Source organism: Python bivittatus, unplaced genomic scaffold (assembly GCF_059951505.1).
Source record: "Python bivittatus isolate LINGU-HERP-01145 unplaced genomic scaffold, Pbiv_v1 ctg000220_np1212, whole genome shotgun sequence".
Taxonomy (NCBI): domain Eukaryota; kingdom Metazoa; phylum Chordata; class Lepidosauria; order Squamata; family Pythonidae; genus Python; species Python bivittatus.
In genome coordinates, this window is record NW_028277048.1 from 30,582,803 (window position 1) to 30,610,796 (window position 27,994).

General features: G+C 36.8%; 1 protein-coding gene and 1 non-coding gene across 2 annotated transcripts in view; one reads left to right on the forward strand and one right to left on the reverse strand.

Annotated features, from left to right (window-relative positions):
* SARNP (SAP domain containing ribonucleoprotein) overlaps positions 1 to 27,660 on the forward strand; it is an 89,151-nt gene extending 61,491 nt beyond the window's left edge. The window contains exons 10-11 of the mRNA XM_088138242.1: positions 20,352 to 20,441; positions 22,288 to 27,660. Coding sequence (XP_087994368.1) covers positions 20,352 to 20,441; positions 22,288 to 22,329 — 132 coding nt within the window. The 3' untranslated portion in view covers positions 22,330 to 27,660. The remainder of the gene's footprint in view (positions 1 to 20,351; positions 20,442 to 22,287) is intronic.
* On the reverse strand, positions 2,016 to 2,133 carry LOC112542561 (U5 spliceosomal RNA). Its single transcript, XR_003086273.2, has one exon. It is a non-coding gene; the product is annotated as a U5 spliceosomal RNA (small nuclear RNA).
* Positions 27,661 to 27,994: the final 334 nt, after the last annotated feature.

A 27,994-nucleotide genomic window follows, 5' to 3' on the forward strand; every position in this document is an offset into this window, starting at 1 on the left:
AAACTTCTTTCATTTGAGAATTATGGAGGCCACTGTGCTCTTGGGAACCTTCAGTGCAGCAGAATTTTTTTTGTAGCCTTCTCCAGATCTGTGCCTTGCAATAATCCTGTCTCTGAGCTCTGCGGGCAGTTCCTTTGACCTCATGGCTTTTGCTCTGACAGAGTATGCATTGTCAGCTATGAGGCCTTCTGTAGAGAGGTGTGTGCCTTTCCAGGTCATGTCCAATCAATTTAATTTACCACAGGTGGACTCCAGTCAAGGTGTAGAAACAGCTCAGCAACTATCAAGAGAAATGGGAGGCACCTGAGCTAAATTTCAAGTGTTGTTGCAAAGGGTCTGAATACTTATGCCAATGTGATATTTCAGTTTTTCCTTTTTAATAAATTTACAGACATTTCTAAAATTCTGTTTTCACTTTGTCATTATGGGGTACTGATTGTAGATTAATGAGGAAAAAAATGAATTTGAACGATTGTAGTATCAGGCTGCAACATAACAAAATTGAAAAAAGTGAAGGGGGTCTGAATACTTTCCGAATGCACTGTATGTGCAGTATACAACTGATCTGTTGAAGCTGCTTCTGTACTGTTGATTTGATACCAACTTATTTTGGGAAAAAACAAGATTTATCTGAATAGCAGCTAGAGCTTATTACCAAGAAATTAGGCCAGTGAATTTCTAAATCTTAGTCTTTTGAATGGTTAAAGAGGAAATAATATTGAATATTTATTGGGAGTGTAGAAAATAATAATTCTGTATGATTTAATACTGTATGATTGTTTTACTGTACACTGCCCAAAGTCATCATAGTGTTGGGCAGCCTTATAAATTTCTAAAATAAAAGAAATAATTCATGATAACAAGCTAGGCAGAACATTTATAAATTCTTACTGTTTCTATTTGTATGTTATACTTAGAACTTAATTCTGGTACAGTGGGAGAGTGAGCTGATTTTTTTATTATTATTATTTCTTTCAGTAGGCCTAGTCTTAATTGAAAGGATGTTTTATCATTTGGGTGGCTAAACTGAGACTTTCTGAATTGTGCAATTTATGAAACACGAATAACTTTCCTAGATAACCTTATTAAATTTCTGTATTCAGCAATTCTCTTTGCTGTAAGAACTTGAATTAGAACAAAAGTACTAGTACTCCAGAGGTAACTCCTGCTTTGTACTTCGATATATAAATCATACTAGCCATCTGAGAGGATTTCCCTTTCAACATTTAATTTGAGCCAAGTAGTTTTTTTTACACTTCAAATGATCATTGAAAATTATAATTGAAAATTTGTTCTCTGTATACTAGTAGATCAGTACTTAAAGTGCAATATCTGCCCTAATTGTAGAACAATCAAACACATAAACCAAAAAATGAACAGTTCTTGAAATATGTATGCATAACTTTTGGAATTTGATTTCTCTAGAAGATTGTAATTGTCTAAGCAATATTTTATTTTGAAAAAAACTGCACAGCAGTTGACAACAGTGAAGCAAATTGAAAGTTGCATTCCCATTTTCAGAATGCTAACAAACATGGTGGGGGAAGGACAGAGATTGGTTACTCCATGTTTGCTGTCTGTTTTTATTTAAACTCTGAAACAGAACCGAAAAACGTCAGAAATTTCCAAGAATATTTAGATCTTGGCACAATGCAGCATTTTTAGTTTATTTTCATGTTAACTAGAATCAGTTGATCAGGGATTTTTTAAAGATTATCTCAGTTTTATTGCATTGGGTAAGGTGTTTGAGTTAGTGGTTCTTTACCAATTTCAGGCAACCTTGAATGAAATTGAGTTTCTATTTCAATTCAAACTTTGCTTTAGACCTAATGGAATAATAATTGCTGAGAGAAAGAATTATAACTCAGATACATCTCTTAGACCTCTTTGGGTAACATTGACTAGTAGTATTCTTCTGGAATTGGGGGCTCTTCTTTTGCCATTTCCAGAACTTGGTACTGTGGGGTTAGTTAGTTATTTGTCACATTTATATAGCGGCCCATCTCACACAAAGTGACTCTGGGTGGCATCAGGGCCTCAAAAAATTAATTGAAAACTCACAAATGTTCCTCTCCATGGAAATCTTTAGTAAAAGGCAAAATATTTATACGATCTGAAGAGAAACCAGAGTATTATGGCAGTTACATCGCATAGTTCCTTGGATATGCCTCTGTTTGGAAGTTCATCACGAGCAAATGATGAACAGTTTTACCTCTTATTTTTATCTAAGCTAGTTGTAAGGTAGGAGATGTCTTGAATCAGTGTCTGGAGATGTAATGAATTAGATAAGGGTAAAAAAACCTGATGTGTAATCCAGACAAGACAGAGATAATATATGAAAGAATGTAGATCTGGCCTTGGGAAGGGGGAAGAGAACAGTGAATTGTTAAGGGAGTAGAAATGGCAACTCAGTCCTGAGAAAATGGAAGACATGAGAAAAAAAAATCAAAATAACCCTGCCTTGATTTTGTTTGGTATATGATGGGGCAGAGAAGATTTCTGACAGGCTTTCAAGATTCTGTTATCTTACTCTACAATAATATTTCATTGTATAAACATTCTTGGGGTTTCTGCTGCTTCTATTTTGTTTTGTTTTGTTTTTTTAAACCTTGCCTACCTTGAAGGGTTCACATGATAGTAGATTGTCTGCCCAGATGAGTGGTGTCCAAAATGAAAGGTTAGTATGTAGTTTGGGAGTGCTCCCAGATCCATCATTGTCAGTGAAACCACAGGGGGCCTCAGTGGCTAGCAGGCTGAAAAAACTGGCATCAGTTATTCATGCTCTAAAAACTTTCCAGTATTACTTCTAAATAGAGCTAGGTAGCTAACGAGGACTAGTTGATATGGTCATATAATACCCTGTTTTTGTCATCTGTACTGGCTTCTGGTCAGTTTTGGCCTCCCAGCAACTCTTTTGCATCTTCCAAAGAAGTCCTGAAGTTGGTATGGCTAAAATGTTGAGCAGATTTGGGGTAATTTAAGGGTAGAAGGAGTGTCTTAAGGAGCCTTAAGGAACCCATTTCATTTTAATCCAACGTTGGCCTGATTTTTTCCCCCCAGTTCTGGAGTGGGATTTCAAGGACAAAAATTCGAAAGCCTGAGGTATCAATTTTCCCCTTTAAGCTCTCACTCTCTTACACACCCATGCACGCAGCAGGCTTAAAACATTTTTTTTTAATATGCTGACAGGTCTGATGACATCACTGTTGCAGCCACTGGGGGGCCTAAAAAATTAGATTACAGCCCTGGTTTCAAGAAATCAATTTATCTCCCTCCCTCCCTCTCTCCCTTCTTTTCTCAATCTAAACAGGCTCTTGTTAGTTTACAACAAGAACACAAAATATATAATGATATAGAAAAGTTACCTGAAGCCCACTAACAATTAAGTGGCATTGTATCCCAAATGCCATCCAGAAGAGTTCTGTTTTCATCTTCTGGAAGGCAGATAATGAACTAACTGAACCTCCAAAGAGAGGCCATACTAAGGGCTGGCCCTACTATGGAAAAACAGTGCTTCCAGACTTCACCCCTCCCCCCCTTGACTTCTCAAAAATGGGGAACAACTAGCTGCTTGATCAAATTGGTCAGGCTGACGTCAGCAGGGAGATGGAGTTCTGCACATAACATGCAGCTGAGCCATAAATAGCATTTTAAATTGGACTCAGAAGCTAATAGAGAACTAATGCAAGATGTAATATGTAATATCCCACTGACTACTGCCAGTAAACACCACTATTTTTCATCAGTTGAAGTTTCCTTCTTCAAAGGCAGCCCTACATGTTACAGTAGTCTAAACAGGTGGTAATGAGCACATAAGCTCACATTCCAGGTAATGCTTCAACCAGCCAAAGGAGCAACAAAGGGCAAAGATCTAGCTCTCAGGTAGCTGAAGACATCCTTGAGAGTACCCTGTTCACTGCTTTGAAGGTTACAAGCCAAAAAGAATTCCAGATACCATAACAAGAAAATGCCCCAATCCTTACCCAAGATCCCACCAAACCTGAGCAAATCACAGCAAATGTACTGGCATAATCTTATGCTATGCTATACTGTCACATCACAGTGGCCAGGAGGTTATTCCTCTTGGCAGCTCATACCAGAAAGTTAACCACCTGAAAAAGACCCACTGGACAACAACCTGCCAGTACAATTAGAGGAGAAGTAAAAGCACTTCACCTCTTTTATCAGCACAGCATAGGCTTGAACTTTGCGATATATCCTTGCTCAGTCAAGATTCACTGTTCATCATTCTTCACTTGCGCTCCTGCTACGTCATCTTCCAGAGATCCTCCGAAAACAAGGAGCCTCCTGGGATAAACCAACAGTGGTGAACCAAGTCCTTAACTGACTTGCCCACCAGATTGTCAGGGAAATCCCAAGTGCCCACTAGAAATCAGCCTCATCCATAAAGTGCCTAGGATAGGCCATCTAAATAGGTCCAGCCTTGCAGAGGAAATGGGTGGCAGTCGATCACATCTGGATTGCCAGCCTTCATCTGAATCAGCCTTTCATAACTTCAGGTGCTCTTTTTCATATACTCCCATCAAATGAAAGTAGGTGGGTAGCTGCAAAGGAGGAGGCCTCATTTATGAAATGACCTCTCTAAGAAGGCTTACTAGGTGTTAAATGTCATAGTTCAGTACCAGGTTAGTACGCTGAAGATTTAGTTTTGAAATCTTACATGCCTGCCTTATATTGTGATGGTGGCTTTTAAATTTTTTCATTTGTTTCTTCTTGTTTACTGAGTGCTTAAATATTATATAATTAACTCAGCAAGTTAGTTATGATTAGTAAAAATGACCTACAGATGACAAGCAAAAAAGTGATTAAAGGTAGTTTTCTTTTCAGATTTCCAGTGACTCTTGCATTATTCTCATAGACACATATCTCTGTTAATAACATCATAGGATCATAATTTGATTCATTTCTAGATTGGCCTAACTCAAGGAAGAGGTGGGCAATGTGACACAGCATATGTTCTTCTGAATTGTGGAGCAGTTGCTGATAAAGTGAAGGTTTATGTAGGCTTTCACGTATCATTCCGTGAGACATGTACTTTGCCTTAAGAAATACAGTATCTTCATTTTATGATGCTGAAAAACTCAGTTACAGAGAAGCAAAAGGTTGAGCTCAGTTATGATAGATTCACAATGTGCCTTTTCTACCAATTGGACTATTTGTGATGTGTCTAAAAAATTTAACCTATTCTACTTTATATAGTGAAAAAAAGGATGCTCTTCACTTGTACTTTGTATTTTTCTCACTGTAAATGTGTATTCTAGCATTGATGGGTAACAGGAAGGATGTTGCTTTCAGCAACTTTGAGAATTCAGGAAGAAATGTAACAGTTTTACTCATCTTCTGTAGAACCTATGTAAATTGCTATGAATTTTTTATTAATATAGCAGTCAGAGTCTGGGTTAATAGTTAAGGCACAAGGCTAGAAACCAGGAGACCATGAGTTCTAGTCCTGCCTTAGGGAGAAAGCCAGCTGGGTGACCTTGGGCCAGTCACTCTCTCTCAGCCCTAGGAAGTAGGCAGTGGCAAACTACTTCTGAAATCTTGCCAAGAAAACTGCAGGGACTAGTCCAGGCAGTTGTCAGGAGTCAACACTGACTTCTATCAGGTCTATGACCTTAATAAAGATTTGATTTGGACACTGACTTGAAAGCACCAAAAAAAAAAAGTCAGTTTTAGTCAATGTAAGCATGAAATTAATATGAAGAATGAATGCATGAATGAATGAATGATTAGGGCTGTGCAACATTTCAGATGAGATTGGGCAGCAGTGCTTCAGAACACATGGGGGCACAAATGTAAGCTTTGGTCTGCTACTTATTAAACAGTTGTGTTTGTTTCCAGGATCACATGGTGCAGCAAAAACCTCCCTATAGCACCTGCACCATCCTGGACACATGTGGCTACTTTAATGAATTGGAGGGTGAGGCTGTATTTGTGTCCCCCTGTGTTCTGAAACTTCTTTTCCCAATTGAATCTGAACCACTGTACAGCTCTCTTAAGTATATTAGACTTCTCTGTCATTCAGACTGGTTGTGTTCTTTCTGAGATCCTTAAATATATATGCAAGGCTGTCTGAATGTTTTCTTCATGTTATTACTACCATTCAGTAATGGGACTCCTAGTTATTTTCTTATGATTTAAAGTATGTTTTGATCAGAAAAAAATCCCCCAAAAGAAAACAGAATAGCAGCTCTTCTTCCTGACTTATATGCTAAACACTACAGACAGAAGATGAAAAAAGCAAAATTTGGGCACCAGTTCTTAAAATTAAGTTGAATGGTTTCAGCAGAGGTAATGAAATGGCACTGTTTCTCATACCTCCTTTTGTTGCCTAATGGAATTGCCATTGCTTGTTAAAAATAACTAGACAACCCATGACTCATTGGGTCATTGTTTCAGAGATATTTTCTTACCAAGACAGAATGACCAGGGGCAGGCAAAAAAGCAGTGGGAGTGGGAGCGACTTCTGACTTCCTGCTGGCTTCCCTATTGACTTTCCTTGTGGGAAGCTGGTAGGGAGTGTCGGAAATCCTCCCTCCCTCCCTCCCTCCCTCCCTTCCTTCCTTCCTTCCTTCCTTCCTTCCTTCCTTCCTTCCTTCCTTCCTTCCTTCCTTCCTTCCTTCCTTCCCTGCAGCCATAACCTGGCCTAGAAATCAGGAGACTGTGAGTTCTAGACCTCCTTTAGGCATGAAAGCTGGCTGGATGACTTTGGGCCAATCATTCTCTATCACCCCAACTCCCTCACAGAATTGTTGTTGTGGGGAAAATAGGAGGCAAGGAGTATTAAGTATGTTCGCCACGTTGAGTTGACCCCATACACACACACACACACACACAAGGTGGGATAAAAATATAATAATAATAACAACAACAACAACAACAATAACAACTCTATATTCCAAACTGTCATTCCCCTCTTTTTAGATGTTTGACTAGATGAATTAATTCCGTAGCAGAGTCTTAAAATATTTACATCCCAAAATATTATTTCACAGAGCTGTGCAGCGCTTCAGATTTTCAGGTATACATATATTTTCCTGGGATCACATTACAACTGTGGAGAGCAGTCGTGCAATCCATGAAAATGATGCAACTGCTTTAAAGAGTTGTTGACGGCTACTACATGCTATCTCCACAGACTCTGAAATATTATTTTTACTTTAAATCCAAAGTAATATACAGCCCTAATAGTTTCCCTTCCCAATGAATTTGCAATCTTTAGAGCTTTATGGTCCAGAAAGATGGAATAATCACAGGGAAAAAATCCCTAATCTTGCTTACTAATTGCAAGTGATCACAGAAAAATAATGGAAAGAGACAAAAAGGGAAACAGCTTAAAGGATCTGCCATGGATTAATTCCTTATATTTATTTTTTGCATCCCATTGTATGCTCTTTTTTTTTAATATTTGATTTTTATTCTTGCTGCATTGTCTGCTGTTTTAGTTACTACATTTGGGTAGTATTTGACTATTTCTCTTCCTGATTTATGAGATGTTCTGGATTCCTTTCAACGGAAAGCAAACTATTTTCTACTAATAAAAAGATAAATTCTACCACCTTTGGTTTTTTTTCCCTTTCATTTGTAAAACCCTATAAAAAATTTATAAGTATCAACAAAAGTACAGTGCAAAACCAAACAGTACAGTAAAATGGACGGCTAAACCAAGATTTAAAGTCCTATCGTATTAAAGGAAATAACATTTTAAAAATCAGCCCTACCTCCAAGTCCCTATCACTTTTCTCTTTTGACTGTGTTAATTCTGGATCTTTTTCCGTGCTGCTGATTCTTAACATTTCATAATAGCAGGTAATACAATTTCAACTAGCTATATATGCTCTTGATCTTAAATATTGATGGGTTTGTCTTTTCTCTTAACCATATCATTCTTCCAATGCTGAATCAATAGGATTTTGGGTAGAATAGGGCAGATATGCCATAAAACTCCTCCCAAAGCAGTTAGCTTTTGTAATTAAACTGATAAAAAGTTGAGATTTAGTGACTGAGTTGCCAGATATCTTATGTGCTTAAGAGCAGTTTTGCCTTATTTAAGTACCCACTTGGGGCTCCATAAAGCAAACACCTATAAAATATACTTTTGTCAAGTCGACTAGAGGAATGCTTTGATCTTGGTAAGATCAGAAATAGAGTCCTTGTACTGACACTTGTTTCCTTCATTTAGTTACCATGATCGGGTTAGATTTCACTTTAATCTGTTGTAAATTTCCTTCTGTCCACTAGTAAGATGCACAACAACACAAATGGCCCCATGAATAGAAAAGAATCCTGAATTTACATGAGAAAAATCTTAGCTATAGCACTTTTAAACATAAGTCACAGAATTGCATCAATGATAACATATCCACATGCCTGGGAAACAGTTCTGACCTGCATCCCTGTATTTCTACAGAATGCCCGGGTGTACCATGTGTATAAACTCTACTGTTACCCAGCATGTTCCTTTTGGTCTGGCATGGTCTGACCTAATTGTAATGACTGCCTGTTTTCTTTGCAAGGTAACATCCTCTCTATCCAGTCCTCTGCTAAAATTATCTGAACCCAATTACACTAGGTACATACCAGTAATGATATAGAAGACTTGAACGAATCATGTCAAAAAGGCTCTCAGAGGGGAAAATCAAAACAAACAAAAATCTGTAGCTTTAGGCAAATTTAGAAAAATTGGGTGGTTAAAAATGAGTTGCAAGGGCACTCTTATATTCACAATTTCATCTTCCTCCATATCATGAATCATGATGATGTATTTTCTAGTCTTGGCATTATAGGTGAAAGCCTACTAAACCTTACTTTCAGAGAATTTATATAGTTATTATCAGCCTGAATCAGTCTACTGTAGGATGAAGGTCTCTTCATTGAGGGTTATGGACTATAACCTACCATGCTAGTCCAGTGTGGGTTAGTACATTGATGTTTTTCATCTTCCCAGTATAGGGTTGAGAGAGAATGATTGGCGCAAAGTTACTGAGCTGACTTCTGTGCCTATAGGAGGACTAGAACCTGGGTCTTCTCACTTCTAGTTCAGCATCTTCCCACTACATCATGCTGGTGCTCGCTTGCTCGCTCTCTCTCTCTCTCTCTCTCTCTCCACATCCGTACATACACATACACATATGCATACATACACATGCCCACACGCACATTCTTCTGAAATTGACATTAATACAATTCAGTAGGTAGTCCTCGCCTGACAACCACAATTGGGACCAGAATCTCGATCATTGAGCAAAGTGGTTGTTAAGTGAGATGTCCAAGTTACTGCTTCGCTCAGTGACCACAATCTGGGCACTCCCAGTTGCGGTCATTAAGCGATCTCCTGGGTCATTAAGTGGACAGAGTGAAAGAGCTGCCTGCTGAAGGATTTCAGCTCTGCGTGGAGCTGAAATCCTTCTGGCAGGCAACTCTGAGAGTGAAAGGGCTGCCTGCCGGATGGCTTCAGCTCCACATGGAGCTGAAATCCTCCCATCAGGCAGCCCTTTTGCTCTCAAACATTCCTGCAGCCCGCCGAAGGGTTTGCCCTCCCTTCCGTGTACAGAGGGGAAATCTTTTGTGGGCCTGGAAACAGACTTGAGCTCCATTCTTGCACGCCGCTGAGAGGTTTCCCCTCCCTTCTGTGGACAGAGGGGAATCTTTTGTCGGGCTGGAGGAGCAGAGCTCAAATCTTCAGGATTTGAGCTCCGTTCCTGCACACCATTGAGAAGTTTTCCTTTGTCCTCTCCACTTGCAACCTTCCCTGATGGCTTCCCTATTGACTTTCTGGTGAGCTGGCAGAGAAGATTGCAAATGGCAATCACATGATCGCGGGGCACTTGGCAACTGGTGGTAAATGCAAACCGGTTGCCAAGCACGTGAAATGCAGCCATGTGACCACGGGGGGGCGGGGCAGCACAATGTTTTACGACAGCTGGAAGTCCCTTACAGGCTGTAAAGTACCCTTTCTGAGGACGTTATAACTATACATTGTTGTTAAATGAACAGTTGTTAAGCAAGGACTACCTGTATATGGAATTCTTCATACTGCCATACAGTATGAAGTACAGTTCTTCATACAGGCTATGGATGAAGTATGAGCAGTATGAGGGCTGCTCATACTTTATCCATAGCCTGTTTTTTATTGTACGCCACCCAGAGTCACGTTTGTGAGATGGGCAGCTATATACAGTATATGTGAGGAAAGAATGAATGAATAAAATCCATAGTTTGTTCACTAGTATCTCTTCTACATTTCTGGGTTTTGTGTGTGTGTGTGTGCACGTGCACACATGTGTATATGTATGTATGTATAATCCCCTCTTATTAGGTCTGTTGTGTGTCTTTAGGTCTACTGTTGTAGTAGCATTCAATTAATTCCAGCTTCTCTTACCTCATCCATGTATGGTTTGTTCCAGTAGCCCACTTATTGTCAGATTGTCCTGGTTCCCCAACATTTGGTGTGGATCTTGTTAAACCAGGCGACATCAGAGCCAGCATGACTCTCTTAGTTTGTGTCATTCTCATATCTGAGATAGGTAAAGTGTTAGGGAGTTGTTGCCCAAGGATCCCTAGTGGTAAGGTAGGTACCAGTCGGGATTTGAACACTGGTCTCCCGCATCAAAGGGCGGCACTCTAACCACTACACTATCCATCTGCTCCCAAGGAAGGAGTATGAGAAGCTAGAGAAGTACCAGGGCCTGAAGAAGGAACTAGAGAGGATGTGGAAAATCAAGGCCAAAGTGCTCCCAGAGGTAGTAGGAGCACTTGGGACTGTGATTCCTAAGCTGGGAGAGTGGCTCCAGCAGATCCCAGGAACAACATCAGAGCTCTCTGTCCAAAACAGTGCAGTGCCAGGAACAGCTAAGATACTGCGCAGAATCCTCAAACTCCCAGGCCTCTGGTAGAGGACCCAAGACTGAGGAAGACGCATACCACTCATAAGAGTGAGAGGGGATTTTTTTTATTAGAATTTTTCGATGTAAAAATATACAAAACAAAAGCAAAAATAGAAAATGAAATAGAGAAAAAGGAAGGAAATAAGAAAAAGAAAAAACAATTATGCCTTCCATCCTTCTTTCTATCAAGTAATTATCATCTTAATCTTTTCCCCAATCTCTTTGTCCCTCTTTAATCCCCAAATCCTGAACTCATCAATTTGATTTTTTCTTCTTTCAACAAAAAGTCCATATAAGGTTTTCAGTCTTCTCTTCTACATCTTTGATGTAGTTAAAAATGCTTCCTTCATTTGGAAAAAGAGAACATGTTCAATTATCATGTTACCCTGACCTGGCATGTAATATGTCACAAAATGCAGGTATTACAGAACAAATTCTTTTAACAAGAATCATAATCAGTGACACGGAAGTCAGGGAAATAATTATTTGCACTTAGGCCTCACTGTTACAGCAAAATTCCTGCTGTTGGTAAACTCATGGTTCCATGGATAATCTCCAGCTACAATAGGAACATTATAGAAAGCATTTTCATGACTATCCATTCTTTTGGTCATATTTAGCCACATCATTATTGCTGATATATTTTCTGTATGTGAACCATTTATTCAAATCTCCAGAACTGCTAAAGATATTTAAGGAGATTAGCTTCCATCTAGCATCAGTTTGAAAAGAGGAGGGATGGTTTTGTGTTCTAAGTTGGTAAAAGTATGCTAATCCATTTGAGATCTCCCCCTCCTAAAAAAAATACAGTAATAAAAACCTCCTATAACTAAATATAAAAAACAAAGAAAAATAATACACAAAATTATATTTTTTTAAAAAATCTAAAAAAAATAAATAATGTGGCCAAAAGTATTGGCACCCCTCCACTTTTTTCCAAAGAATCCCACTTTGCTGTGAAATAAGTTGAAACTGACGGAAATAAATAGTGTCCACCATTCTTTATTCCATAGTCCATAGAGCACACACTTTGCTTTTGATTTACGCTAACATTTTGCATCTGTTTTATCATATAGTTTTTTATTTGTTCTGTTTATATAACTTACTTATAAATACTTGCAAATATGTCCTAATTATTTTGATTTCATATAAGTATTTCAAATTCTGTCATCTTTCTCAGGGTCCCTCCTTCTTTAAGATTACTTTTTATTTTTCCAGTTACTTGCAAGTACATTAACCATGGTATATTCCTTCCTTAATTAAGCAATTCTTGTGTCTTTGAGTCCAGATGTATCATGTTGGCATATGTAATCAGATATTTCTTACTGTAATTGTCCATAAAATGAAAATCATTTGATGGTGATGCTAGTGGGGAAATCATTGGACCTCTCCTTGTTTTTAAGGAATTCAAATTTTTAATAGTCTTTCTCTTATAATATGTCTCTTCAGGTTCTTGTCTTCTTTTGTTTCCTTATACCATAAATATCTGAAGTCCATTGGCTAAGCCTGTTCCTTGTATAGTTGATATTCTGCTATTAAGAAATTTGATCCATTCTGTTATCCATGATAGACAGCTTGCTCTATAATATAATCTGAGATTGAAAAGCTAGATCATCTCTCTCTTTTAAGTCTTGCAAAATTTTGAATCTTACTGTTGGTTTTTTTCCCATTCCATATAAATCTATAAATTGTTCTTTGCCAATCCTGCAATTTTTTATCTGGGATTTGAATTGGTGCCATTTGATATAAGAAATTTATCTTGGGTAAAACATTCAGTTTTATTGTCGCCATAAATCCTGGCCAGGAAAGTTTTAAGCTTTCTTGTTTTATTTCTTTCCATAATTTATTGTAATTGTTTTGAAATATGTCTTTACTGCATCTTGTCAAGTAAAGTCCTAAATATTTCACTGGATCTTTTGTTATCTCACAGGCAGTCTCTTTTTACATAAAATTCTCTTCTTCAGAAGTTAAGTGCCTTATTATCTTTGTTTTCTTTTCATTTATTTTTTTATCTGGAAAAGCAACCAAAATCTTTGATTAATTTCATCAACTGCCATATGAAGCTTTGTGGTTTCATAATTGTTAATACTACATCATCTGTGTAACATATCATCTTGTATTCCTCTCCTTCTGTTTTGATCCCAATTTTTTATCTTTTCAGATCTTGGTAGCCAGGATTTCCAGAGTGATTACAAGAGGAGAGTGGATCCCCTTGATTTGTGCCTTTGCTAACTGAAAAATTTGCAGAGAGTGTTCCATTCCTGTACCCTTTGCTTTTTGCCATTGATATATGCTCTCCATACAGATTTTGATTCTTCTCTGGAATTAATTTTTTTAAGACCTCTAATTAAAGAGTCTGTTCCAAATTGTTTTTTCTGCATCTAGAAATACTACTGCAGCCTTCTTTTTCTTAATGTTTCTAGTGCATTTATGATAAATCTGCTGTTATCCTTCATCTTCCTTTTTGGAATGTGATCTATCTGATCTGTATGTATAATTTCACAGTGTACTTCCTCATTCATTCAGCTAATATAGTAGTAAAAGTAATAAAATTCTCAATCCATTAACTAGCAAGAGTGTGGATTGTATAAACATTGCATACATACCACATTTCCAAACTATCCCAAATATATCCTGATTAACAAGCTAATTAAATAAGGCTTGAATAGTACGACTGTTTCTTGAAAAGTGTTCCTCAGTAGTTCTCATCAAATTGTTGAGAAATATAAAGAATGATTTTCCAGACTTCATTAGTATGACATAATTTTCAGTTAGCAAAGGCACAAATCAAGGGTATTCATTCTCCCCTTTACTATGTGTAATCTGGAAATCCTGGCTACCAAGATCCAAAAAGATAAACAATCAGGATCAAATAGTGGGATAGCTAAGACTCTGCAAGAAAATAAATGTAAAATGTTCTCGATAGGTCATAGAAATGGCTCTTCACTGTACCTATAAATACGTAGCTTTAGGAGAGATGGTACGTAATTTGGTAATAATGTGTATATGAAAAAGATCTTGGAACTGTCTGAGGGACAATGGCTGATGTGGTTGCCAAAAGGCAAACACAGTTTTAGGTTGTACCAATAGCTTTATAATGTCCAAACTGTGGGAAGCAGTAGTTTTACTCTATACTTCAGTGATCAGAATTGTCCTCAGGTACTATACTCATTTGATGACCACCATAGTTTAAGAAGCATTCAGACAAAATGAGCAGGTTCAAAGAATAGCTACAATTAGAAAGTTTGTTAACTCCAACAAAGACAGGCTTGATAGGCTTGAGAAGAATACTGAGGGGGAATAAGATAGCATACCTGAAAGATGTCTTGAAGAAGATGTCAGCTTCTATATTCTCCCAGAATACAGGAATAATGGTCTTAAAATATAGGAAGGCAGATTAGGAAAAACCTTCTAAAATTAAGAGCAGTCTGACTGTGGGCCAGATGCCTAGGGATTATGTTAAATGCTTTTTGCCAAATATATTAAGTAGAGTGAGTTTATATCATTGCTTTAATTTGGATTTCTCTACAGAAGAAGACATTGGATTAAATGTCCACTTCCAATTCTGTGATTCTGTGAAAATCTCAAACCCATTACATCAAATCACCTTGGGACATCCTGAGAATGTTATTGCTTTTATCTTTCTCTTCAGGAGGCTTGAAAACAGTTGCCTGTATTTCCATAAATTTGTCTAGTGGCTGGAGATACAACTTTTGGGACTTAGTGACTTTGGTCACTAAGCGATGCGGTCATAAAACACGATGTCATGTGACCACATTGCTTAGCAACGGCAATCCCAGCAGTCCTGGTTGCCATTGTAATCCCAGGACCATGCAGGCCAGGAATGCCGTACTGTGGGGAGGTGCCATAGGCATGTGCTATGGAGTGCGGGTGGGCTGGCGGGGGCTGTGGGTGGGGCCGCAGGAGGACATTACGGCATGCAGGCAGAGGGTACTGAGGGTGGGCGGGTAGGAGTGCTGCAGGCGGGCACTACAGAGTGTGGGCAGGAGGTACTACAGAGTATGAGGTCCCGTAGTGGGGCTCCTCAGGAGGAAAAGCAGAAGCGACTTACAGGAGCGACTTGTGGCCTTCCCTGCTGGCTTGTTCATACTTTGAACGGTCGCCGAATGAGTGGTCGTAATTCGAGGACTACTTGTAGCTAGATTATACTCTGTCTCTTTTTCTTTCTTGCCAAATACGGAAGAAAAGGTGTGGCAATCATGGTAGGGAAACAAGAGTCTTGGAATAAACTTTCATCCAGGAAATTATGCAGACGACAGGACAGATCCTTGGCTACTGAAATCCCATATCTATCTCACATTTCATTAATAAGTTTGTGGAATCCTTGGGGGTTCTCTGAGCTTGGTTGTTTTCTTGCAGACATTTCATTACCTGGCTAGGTAATGTCTTCAGTGGTAGAGGAACAGCACTGAAGATGTTACCTAGCCATGTAATGAAATGTCTGCAAGAAAACAACCAAGCTCAGAGAACCCCAAGGACTCCACAGTTCAACCCTGAGCTACATATATACTCTTCTATTGGTATTACTAAGTTTTTATCACCTTTTAAGAATGTTTACGTTTCCCATAAATTTTCTTTTAAAAAAGATGCTAAAGGTTGATTAACATACTCTTCAGTCCCAATTGCTATACACAGATAAAACAAATGTGCAGTTTTTCTAATACCTTGATTTTTTGAAAAAATGATGAAATAGCCCTGAGATTCTATGAATGTTAGGCTGTATGCCATATTTAAGGTTTGAGATTCCTACTTGAATAACTAGAATTATTCTTCAAAGCTTTCTGTGTGAACAATGAAAGAAGAAAACATTAAAATCACAAGCTTCAAGAGATGTATCTGTCATTTCAGAAGAAAGGTCAGCTTCCACCCCCACTTCTCATACACAAATGCCCACGTGCATATTCAAGTATGCCCCAGGGCTATAGCAAAGCTTGATAGATGCTGAGATAGCAGTGTTTTGATAGAGGTAATTTTCCTCAGATGGGTTTCAGCACCCCATGAATCAAAACCTGTCAGTGAGGAGCTAAGGATGGAGTGAAGTTTATTGTAAGCGTGTTTGCATCTGACACTAGTATGCTAGGGGGTCAAGTGAGTGAGATCATTAGAACAGTGTTGATTTAGTGGGATTGTTACACACGTTCCCTTCAGGCAGTGAGTGGGGGTGGGGTGATTATAAGGGGTCACTAGAAAAATAAATAAAAAGCTCAGCTCACTACAATCCCTTCCGTACCCCATTTTATATGTTCATTCATTTAAAGTTGTTGTTTGGCTGTTTTTTTCCTTAAATGTTGTTTAAACTTTAAGGATATACACATGGTTACCATCATTGACTTAAACAATGTAGTTTGGGAAGGATTAACAAACCAACTGTATTGTAATATATGTAAATTACATGTTTAGTTTTAATAAGAATTTCCATTATATTATGCATATTTTCCTTGTCACAGAGTTGGATATAACAGAAAACTGAATGTTGGCGGGTTAGTTATACCTGCAGATTAATCTTTGTGGCAGAAATATATTTTATTCATATATATTCATATATTTTAATGGCTTAATTCATATATCTTTTTAATATAAATCAAAAAGGTGGATGCACAGACATCCAACTGTTATACAATAGAGGACACTACATTTCACTTCTTGTATCCATTTACATGCAGACATAAATATGCTATGTAAAACATCCCTTAGGAATGCCATTAAATACAGACAGTGCCTTTTCCCCTCTTTTGTTTCCTCCTCTTTTTTCTTTTATTTTTAAAGTATGTCTTTGCTTACTTGATTAGTTATCAGGCAGGAGAAAAAAATTTAAGGAAAAAATATTGAAGTTCCCTTTGTATGTAAATTAATAAAAATAACTAATTATTTGAATAAAATGATGTTTTATCAATTCTTGTTAAACAAACTTGCCTTTCAATTAAGATGTGTTAACAATCTTGCTAGTTTGGTAAAAGCTAGCAGAATATGATTGCAGATATCTCTAATCCAATTGTTCTGCCTTGCAAAACTTCTTTGTCTACATAAAAGAGAGGTGCACAACCTGAGACCAAGAGTTGTGTGTTTCTTCCCCTAGGTTCTCCAAAAGTTGTCATTGGATGATAATTTTATTAGCCATATTTATTTTTAAAATAAGTTGAAATGTAAATGAAAAGATATATTATGTGTGTATGTATGTTTGTCCAGCACTTATCTACTAGTTTTCAGAATGCTCCCGCCGCTTCTGGCATACCTCTCAACAACTCACTGTGGTCTCTGACCCAGAAGAAATCCTTTGGGATATAGTATCTAGAACAATACAATCAAATTTACATTTTTACTTTGTGCCCTATCTTAAAATTAAAATAAACACTTTCCATTGTTTGGGCAGTTAATTTGTCCCGATAACCTTTTACATTTAGAGTTTTTTTAAAAAAATTATTTCATTATTCTTTTTGGCATTCTTAGCCAAACTATTATAGGTCCCAAAATATTCCATGTCATATCTAGAAAGGCTACCCTAGCGATCTGTCTATGTGGTCACTAAGCATTGACACTGACTTGACAGCACATAATCATCAATCAATCAATCAGTGAAAGTTAAATAATAAGGGTATGCACACAATGGAAAATGTGTTTTGTTTTAAACCTGAGACAAATAACTTTAATCTGAAGTTTCAGCTGAATTATTCCTGGCAGAAATAACCAAATCTCAGAATATTTTGGTGGCTCCTGGTTTGGGCCAGAACAAAATCTTCAGGGGGCTTACAGGGCAAGTATGGCAAGCTGGTATTTCACATTTCTCTCTCCCATCATTTTCCACAGATTATTCCTTTCTCTGACTTCTGTTAATCACTGCCAGTGCCCTTGAATTCAAGCACAACATATCCAATTGGCTTCCCCGCCCTTGATCTCAGCCACTTCCTTTCTCTATCTCCCCCTAGCTATTCCTGTTACCCTTGATTTCAAGTACAGCATATCCAACCAGCCCAGACATTACTCCCCTTATCTTCCCAGCTGCTTTCTTTCCCTACCTCCCCTTGGTTGCTGTTACTATTGAATTCGAGTGTGGCATATCCAACCTATCCCTCCGATGATCCTCCCAGCTGCTGCTTTTCCCTACTTCCACTTCAGTACTGCTGCTGCTAGCCTTGCTTATTTCCCATTGTTCCTCCACTCCAAAGCATTTTCTGTCCAGAACATACTTGTTTCAGTGATGTGCCTGAACCAAATACACATATTTCAGTCCAGTTTTGGACCTCCCCCTCATGACTTAATAATTTTCCAACATTGGTATTCAGTTTGAAAAATAAAGCCTAATAAAGATGTTGACAAACTTACAGAGTTAGGCAATAGCCATTTCAGAGACATAAATGTATAGAAAGGATTTCTGCATTTTCATGCAATAACTACTGTTGATATTGTCTGAAGCCTATGAGAAACTGCTGCATTTTAATTTAAACTTTTCAATTGTTCCTATTGCCACAACTGATAAAGATGTTACAATTAACAAAGTTGAGCTTGATTGCTGTGATCTTCTTTATGGAAAGGGTAACATAACATAGACAATGTTTATGATGTAAACCCTTGTTTACATAAACCCTTGTTTATGATGTATTAGGCACAACTTGGATGACAAAAGTTGCCTAATATATCAGTGATGTCAGTGAGGTTATGAGAGAATTGATTGATTTTTTTTTTGCACTTCTTTTAGAAATAAAGCTATTTGTCTTTGCTTAGATAATTAAACTCAATCATAGAAGTTATTTGTACAGATGAAATATGAAAGCAGGCTTTATATAGTCACTATAATCCTGATATTTCATCAATATTTAGTGATTTAGTGAAGACCTGGTTCTTCTCCCAAACATTAGACTAGGATAGGGTTGATTCAGGAGCCACTGTGTGAGATAGGTAGCCATATAAGTTCTATAAATAAATAAACAAATAAAATTTTAATATAACCTAGCTAGTGACAGAGTCCAGACCCCATTGGCCAGGGTGCTGAATGGATGTGGGAAGTTTTGCACTCAAGTGAAATTCATGATACAAACAAAATTAAGCATTTTACGTGGTTTCATTGCCATTTCCATCCTCCCATTGACCCTTGCATCCTCAAAGGCTCTTGTTACTTCTCAACCCCTCATTGTCTGCAGTGCTAAATTATCAAATACATCAAATAGGGGAGGGAGAAGGTTGCAGATATCCTGAATGAGCTGGCTGTCAGAATTAGAGGAGCAGAGCAAAGTAATTGGACAATTGAAAATAGCACAAGAGAACTTATATGGCAAATGGATGACGTGGAAGCTCTTAAAGGTTAATAGATGGCCTTGATTATTACTGTTAGGCCAAAGCCACCAGCATGGTTAAAGGTTAAAAGAATAAAAAGCCTCAGGCTTACAGGAAAATCAGCTGAAGAAATCCAAAGTACCTACATCAACCAACATTTATTTGCTCGCTCAGGGTGGAAAATAATTGAAACAGAATTTATGAAGGCAAGTTAAGTGCTGCACAAGTCATCTAATGCAAATGCTTTCATTAATGGTAGCAAAGGGATTAAATTAAAAATATGGCCTGTTCAGAAATAAATTTCAGGTGCGCTATTTATCTAATTCTAATTATTACTTTCATGTACTGAAAATCTTAATGTTTAGATTTTGTTCAGTAGTTTCTAAGTTCTGTAACATTTTTTTTTGCTTGTACTGAAATAATAACATCTATTTCTCTATAGTTACTTTAAAGTACTATAAAAATCACAACCTTAAAATGCACATTATGTTGTCCCATTATATAATTCCCAGTCCTAAAACAGTCCTAAAATGCTTTTGTCACACAAAGAAGATTTTATGCTTTCAGCTTAAATTCTCAATTTTAGAGGAAAGAAAGTCTACATTTTTAAAATTATTAGTTGTTAGGTCAAACTGTTATCATCTTTATTGGTTTAATTAACTAGGTGAATAGTTTGGCCCTGCTGTTAGTTTTGGAAAAAAAATAGCATAATACTATCAGGTGCTTGAGGCACTCATTTCAATTTCTTCTTCTTTTTTTAAATGCCTTGCTGCTGCTAAAAGCTAGACAAGAGGAATTCAGAAATATGACATGCTGTTCCTCAGTCCCGGTTATCACTGCATTGCACATCATTGTCTATTTCAGGTAGCAACTGCCATTTTCACTGATTCTGGATTTAGGTTACAGTTTTTATGGCTAGGAAGACAACCAAAATAGAACAAACTTGATCATTCAGCAACCCTGGCTGTTTCTTTGATCTACTTCTTATAATTGCATATTGAGAATGGTGTCAATTCAATGCATGCAATAACTGCTAGTTGTAAATATCTTTCTACCAATTCTTTGAGACTCCAGGTAGCAAAATAGGATGACCGCAATTAAAATTATTCTCTTGGCCACATTCCAATAAAATAATTTCTTCTTACTTCTGTATAGACTGAAGATGACGAAAAGCTGAAAAAAAGAAAGGAGAGATTTGGCATTGTTACAAGTTCAGCTGGAGCAGGAACCACAGAAGACACAGAGGTAACATTTTTTGTAACATCTTGAGAGCTGAGACTTTCTGTGATTGAAATAATGTCAGACACTCCACAAGATGGCACTGTGTGCCTTTTATGCTTTTCTTTGCCCAGGCCCCATAGTCCCTTTAAATTATTGTACAGGTAGTCTCCAGTTTAAGAACGAGTTCCCTTCCCAATTTGTATTTGGGAAGTCAAATTTGTACGTAAGCTGAACTTGTCAAATTTGTATGTAAGCCAGAACAGTATTATTGTATAATGCTGTACTATATAAGTAGAATTGCCTAATGAACTCGAACCATTGTGTATTTAACTCAGATCATTGTATATTTAACTCAAATTTTGCTGCAATAGACTCCATTCTTAACTATGAGTTGTCCTTAAACCGGGTGTTCTTAACCCAGGAACTACCTGTATACTAACTTAGATATAAACCATTTTTGATTGTCTCAGAAATTTGCTTCTTTTTCTCTTTAAAGATAGTTTCAGATCATTGCTCTGTGATAGGAGGTTGGATAATTTTTGAAGAATAAAATAGCTAGATTTTTCTGCCATTGTCTTATACAATTGATTTAAAACTTGTAATGGTTTAGTTTATCTTGTACGTCTACCCTTATGAGTTGTCCAGGATCACCCAGTTACCAACATAGTTGATTCTGAATTAGGGATTGTAGATCCAGGCTAATTTTCTATCTAATGCAGAGCTTAAAAGGTGATTTTTAAAATGTGGGACATATATATGTCACACTGCATGCATGCAACATTATCTTGTTGTCTCTTCCAGTGTTTGAAAAACCAAGACATTCCTACTGCTTTTCTCATGTCATATTTTGTAAATTCTTGATGGCAGGAATCTGCCATTATGTTATCAGTCTTAGGATTCCTTCCCCTTAAACTAATTTGATCTTTCTATTCTAGTATGCAGTCCTTTTATTTCAGCAACTTTGTGTTCAGGTTGATCGTGCTATTAAGCTGTAATGTCAACCACAAGTAGTCCTCTTGCTGTAGTCTAATTTCACTTATGGAAGGGGAACAGTATTTGGATATTGGATTGACTCTTGAGTGTTACAAACAGGAAGTTTATTTTCATTGGCATCTTCTGTGGGGTTCAGATATGGTTTTGTGCTTTGTGTTTTCCCTAGATGCAGTGCAAGCATTGCTCCACAAAGTGAAGTAGCAGCTGTAGAATGATCTGCCTGTTCAGTTTGAGTGAAGGGGGTGGCTGGGCTCTGGTCTGAGGGATTCCATGCTTTTCCGTTAGGGCACTTAGTGAGTGTGCCTGAAACAAAAAGGTCTTTTTCTAGCATTGTATATGCTAAATGACACCTTTTCCCTGGAGATTCTTGATTAGGACTTCTGTTGCCCCCTAAGCTATTTATCCTGGTAAAAATTAAGATTTATATGCCCCTGGTGTATTGACTTAGAGGCATATCTCAAAGACGCATGAGTGTATTCAATGCATTTGACTGTGTCCCACTCGCCTTCTTCGTGAATAGAAGAGTGTTAACCCTTTGGCCTTTTACATTTCCCACCTCCTATTGCCTGGAAGGCTTTCTAAGCCTGTAAAATGGTAATTGTTCCAAGCAGAACTTTCTTGTATAAGCCAGCAGGATGAAGCAACTACCAGATCACTGTATCTCATGCTTTATAGCTTAATTTCTGACTGTAGTTGGAGGCCCCATTGCAATAGGAGTGCCCCTTGTGAAATCTGATATGAAAAATGCTTTCTTAAACGAATACTGTTGCTCTCCTCATAGACTTTCTGCTTTTCCTTATGCCAAAACACATGCTCAGAGTTGCCATTCCCTTTGGTTTTGATTTTTTTTAATTCATCTTTTAATTCCTATTTGCAGGCAAAGAAGAGAAAAAGAGCAGAACGTTTTGGCCTTGTCTGACGATCTTCCTCTTAGTATTTACCTGTTCAGGGTGTATGTTTTAAACATTCTTATTCTTCATCTCTAAGGAAGAATACAGTTTCTCCCTCAAACAAATCTTGATTTTGTATTTCAAAGCTAGCTGTTGAGTTGTGCTGTTTGCACCCTACCCCACACTCTTTTGGACTTGAAAAGTACAGAATAAAAATATTCTGCCTGCGTATGTTGTAACCAATTTGGATCTAGTGGTAAATTATTTTAGCCATTTGTATCCAAAACACATATTGTTGCTTCTTTCTAGGGTAGAAGCACCTGTACAAAGCAAAAGGATTCCCCAACTAATAAGAATTGTCACCTTCAGCTCCATTTAAACTAGATCAGTAATAAATAAATCAAATGTTGTTTGAGCAGTCCTTGCGTTTTTATGTAAGCATTCATTGCCTCAGTATTTCCATTTTCCCATTAACTCTGGCTAAGAAATAGTTTTTCTCTTCCATTCATAAATTCCAATAAAAAAGTTGATTAATTTCTTCTGATTGCTCCTAATCTTAGATTTTACTTGTACTAAAAGGTGAAACATTTTCTCCTTGGGGTTACATATGTTCACTAAATGTTGGAGCTTATGAAGTTATGAAATCTTAGGATGGGTCTTGTATTATCCTCCCCTAAATTAGACCTACTTTTTATATGTTGTGCAGTAATAATATTTTATATAAGTTTCCCACAGAATAGGATTAATTGCATCCTAATATGAAATTAGTGAAATAGCTATACAGCTTGCCAGAGATGCTCTGTTGATAGTAATGTTTTAGAACTATGCCTCAAAGCTTTTAAATTTCATTTGCCATGAATACAAGAATTTCCTCCATTAAGAATAGTACCAAAAAAGTCCTTAAAATGATAGGTATAAAATTATTACAAAATATGGTATTCATGTTCAGGTTTTTTTTTAACATAACTTTAAATTTGCAGTTGATTTTCAAATACAGTGTTCTATGTTTCTCTCTGAACTGAATGTATTTTGAATATCTGATGCTTAGTGTTTCAATTTATTAAAGATAATTACTTGGAGAAAACTTCTTGCCTATTGCATTACCACATCCTATTTTCTTATAGATAATTTATTCACACGAGCTTTAGAAATTAAATACATTTGTAGCTGAGCAAGAATACATCTTTGTCTAGGTGATTTCATCTTTATCTAAATGTATATCAAGCTCTTTTTTTTTTTTTTTTTACTTCAAATAGCCTAAACAGATATTAACTTTTATTGCAAATCTGTTTCATCCTTTGTAGAAAGAAGAAGTTGTCAGTAGTTTTTTCTGTATTTAAAAACATTCTTAATTATTTATCAGAGGTTTTATACTGTTACTGGTTGGCTTTTGTTTTGAATGGTAATCAATTTGGGCTCTTTTGGACTTTTTTTACCCTAATCTTTCATTTGAAATATGATTTTCCCCCCCTATATCTCATAGTTAATTCCTTTTGTCTTAGTACAAATCAAACTATATATAGAAAAATAATTTGCAAATTCTTCTTAATCTGATACTGGATCCATGCTTCATTTAATATTTTGAAATTAGTCTGTTCTACAGTACGCCTATGCTTTTCATTATTTATGCCTTCTTTGAGCAACAGTCTAATGATTTATTTGCTATTTAGTCCTTGGGTGTTATGGTGTCCGTTATATATCCTAAAATTCTTATTTTATTTTTTGTGTTGAATTTCATAACATGTCTTTTACTCAACACTTTTTGACAGTTGGGTTACTTGTTTTGAAATGTTTGCAGGATGTATTGAAACCAGTACAACATTTCATTCTTGGTTTCATAATAAAAATGCTTCTTAAGGAAATATATTCCCTGCCTCTTTGATGGATCAGAATTTGCTTTTTTTATGTGTATATCTACTATTATGTATTATAGAGCTATAAATGATGCACATAGTGGTCATGTCTGGTTCTCATTAAGAGAACCCCTGTTTTTGTTGGAACATGAATGTTCCTCTAGATACTATAGTTAGTTCCCTACATTTCTGTTTAAAGAACCAGACTTTATAATTACATAAATAATGATACTAGCTCCTCCTACTTATGAAACAAATTATGCCACCAAATGAGGAAAGGGTAACTCTGAAAATATACAGTGGTATGAGGAAGTCTGCCTTGAAGGATTGGGCACCCTCTTGATCAAATACACAGCTTTTTAGAAGAAATAAAGGAGAACATGGGAAAGCATCCCGCTGTATGGATCTTCGGATCTTTTACTTTGTCTTGTGCCTCTTATCTGACCTTGACTGATCCTAGAAACTAAGTATGTTTGGTTCTGAATGAGGGATCATCTGGGAATTCGAGGGCTACAGACTAGACTAGAAGTTGAAAAAACATTGTGGAAGAGGGCAGTGGCAGACCATTTCCATGACACAGCTAAGAAAACTGCATGAATATTAGCGAGCCAATTTAGTGTAGTGATTGAGGTGCTGGAATAGAGGAGGAGTTTATTTATTCTTTATTATTTCTTTATTCTCCTGGAATAAAGCAGGAGACTGTGAGTTCCAATCCTCCCTCAGGCATGAAAGCCGTCTGGGTGACTTGGGGTCAGTCACTCTCTCTCAGCCCAGACCACCTCACAAGATTGTTGTTGTGGAGAAAATAGGTAAAAGCACTATGTGCACTGCCTTGAATTATGCAAAATAAAGGCAGGATATAAATCTAATAATAGTGAATGTGGTTATCAGAAGTCAAGTTTGATTCATGGGTGTCTTTACATTTATATTCCATAATGCATAATTATTATAGCTTGAACTGTCTGCTATATAGCTTGTTGAAAAATAAACTCCAAAAGTGCATTTATACATCTTCCTTTGTATTTTTAACTTTGCAAATAAAAACAGGAACCCAGAGCAATTACACTTTTCAGGTCAATTCTGGTTCTGTTCACAGTCATAAATGTGCCTCAGAATTGCCACTTTAGGCATTAATGCTTTAAGAATAGGGTATATTCATTTTACATGTTAACCTCTGAGGTGGTTGGGTAAAAAGAGCAGTTAAGTATATTATGATAATATCCACAAATTCTGTGGTGATAGGTGATCACTGCTCCAGTGTTTCCCACTTCCTAGCCACAGGTTCCCTGAAGTGGTTTGTATTTGGAGTAGTGTTACTTCAGCTTTGATGTATTGCAAGGGAAGCAAAATCCTTTGGCATTGATTTATGTCTTTGTAGTTCACTGAGGCATTTTCAGATTAGAAAATATATATCCTGATTTGGACAGTTGGATAAATAATTAAATTAAACACTACCTTCCTACAGTAATCCAATACTGGACACATGTAGATGCTACCCAAATAAATTCTGATAACTGTTTCTACAACTGTGAGATTTATTTATGGTGAGATGATCACTTTTACTGACTGCTTTTTGATAGATTTCATTCTCACCTAGTAGTTAAGATTTAATTAATACTGTTTAATTCTCTGAAGTCAACAGAAGCATGTTTTGCTTTGATTCTCTGATACAAGACATGCAGCATAATTTCTGTTCTTTCCCTTCTGTCTATCATATTGAAGCAAAAGATTATGGTTACTCATATTCCCATTTTTTAAAATGAAGAGAGTAGGAGTCAGTAACAGGAGTATCTGAAAAGATAAAATGCAAACATAAAAGCAGAATGGTTTTGCAATTCATGGCAAGCTTCTCCTGGTAAAGAAGAATATATGTGGCTGCATTCAGAAAGATGTATGGCCAGTTGATTGTTAAAGTTGGATGTCCGTACTCTTATTATAAGTACATTTTCGTCTTACCATAGCTGCATTCCAGTGCTTAAAATAAAGTGTTTTTACGATGTGTTGCTTAATGAAATTACCTATTTTGGCTGTGGTACTAATATAGTAAACTCCTGCTCCATGTACTCAGCCAGCTCTGGTCCTATTAATTATAACTCAAAAAGGAATTCTCTTTCAGAGGTTTTTCTTATCTTATGTACTACTGCTTCATTGGGGAAAAATTATTAAAAAATGCTATCTTGTAAAGAGTGAGGATTACTCCATTCTTCAGCAAAAAAAAAAAAGGAGGGGATCAATCTAATCAAACTGTGTTTAAAACACTACCTAATTTATTTTTCCTCTCTCTAAGCTGGGGGCCGCTCGTGACTAATTTGAGCTGAATAGGCAGATAAAAAAAACCAGCGGGCATACAATGAGCGGCAGAAAGTGTGGGAAAACCAGGAAAAGAAAGGGATGTCCAAGACTTGCAGTGTGAGAGCTGGGGAAGGCCATGTAGCACCCACGTTCAGCATGAAGTCACTTTTCAAAAATAGACACTTGGGCTCTAAATGCAAGTAGGACTATAGGTCAGAAAGGGGAATGATTGTAATTTTATCCTTCATAACAAAATACAAACTCATGTTCTTCCCAACTGCAATGTTGTCTTCTCCCCATTGGCCCCTTGCCCACCCCTCCAGTCTTTTGTAGGTGGGTTTGAAATAGTGTCTTCTGTTTGAATTCAGGAAAACATGAAAACAAAAAGAGAAAGAGATCTTAGATGTGTGCCAGTAAAGAGTTAATTAAAAAGAAATATATTTTCTTTACCCCTGCCCCTTTGCTCCTCAAATACTCACAGAGTTATAGCACAATTTTATTTCTAGAAGTAGGCAAATGAAGTGACCTCATACCTAAAATTCTGAACACCTAAAATTCAATTTTGTCCTCTTCTACCATGGAAGGAACCAAAGAAAATGCATACAGTTTCATGCCAGATGTGAGGTACGCTGGTTGGTTGGTTGGTTGGTTTTGGTTTACTATATTGTGTGAATCTAGCTTTAATATTTCTAAACCATGGTTTATAATGTAATGTTATGTGTAAGCCAAGCCACAATATCTTGTTCAGTAAACCCAATTAAAATAAGCCATGGCTTAGTGCAATGTGCAAATTATGTTAGTATGTTTTAGAGATGTTATATAAGCATAGGATCACATGTAAAAACCACCTTTCTTTCTTGGAAAAACTACATTTTGAAAAGCATGATAGGAAAAAGCATGTACAATAATGATCAAGAACTATAGCACAGAATTGTGGTATTGGTGTTAACAGATTTTAGAGAATGTAGCTCATTCCACTGCATGTTGCCCCAGGACAATGAAATGACCATTTGCCTTTAAGCCTGCAATGATAAACACACGTATTGGAGAGTAAGTCACATAGGACATAATTTATTTCCTAGGAAAACATACCCAGGATTATGCTATATGTAACAAGGCATGTTGATTCCGCTACAGAAGGCATTTCATTTAACAAAATAATTTGGTTTTCATAGCTTGGCATTCAAACAATTAAAAAAAAAATTTTTTTTTTTTCATTTGATGATTTCAGGAAACTACATTGGTTGCTTTGATGTTGCTCAGAGGATGAATTAAAAAATTGGTTGACATTTTTAGGCAAAAGTATTCAACTTACTCTTGACCAGGTTGCATTAAACAGGTGTGAGTCTGAGGACATTACTTTATTCAGCTGTATCACTGGAATCAAACATGGTGTAAATATCTATACTGTATTATTCTGCATAAAGTGTCTGGGTATTGTTATTCAAGGTTAAATAATATCCAACCTAAACTGTTGCTATGTATTTGTATACCTGTATACAGGTATCCTTAAAGATTGTTAATGTCTGCTGGTTCAAAAATGTAACTG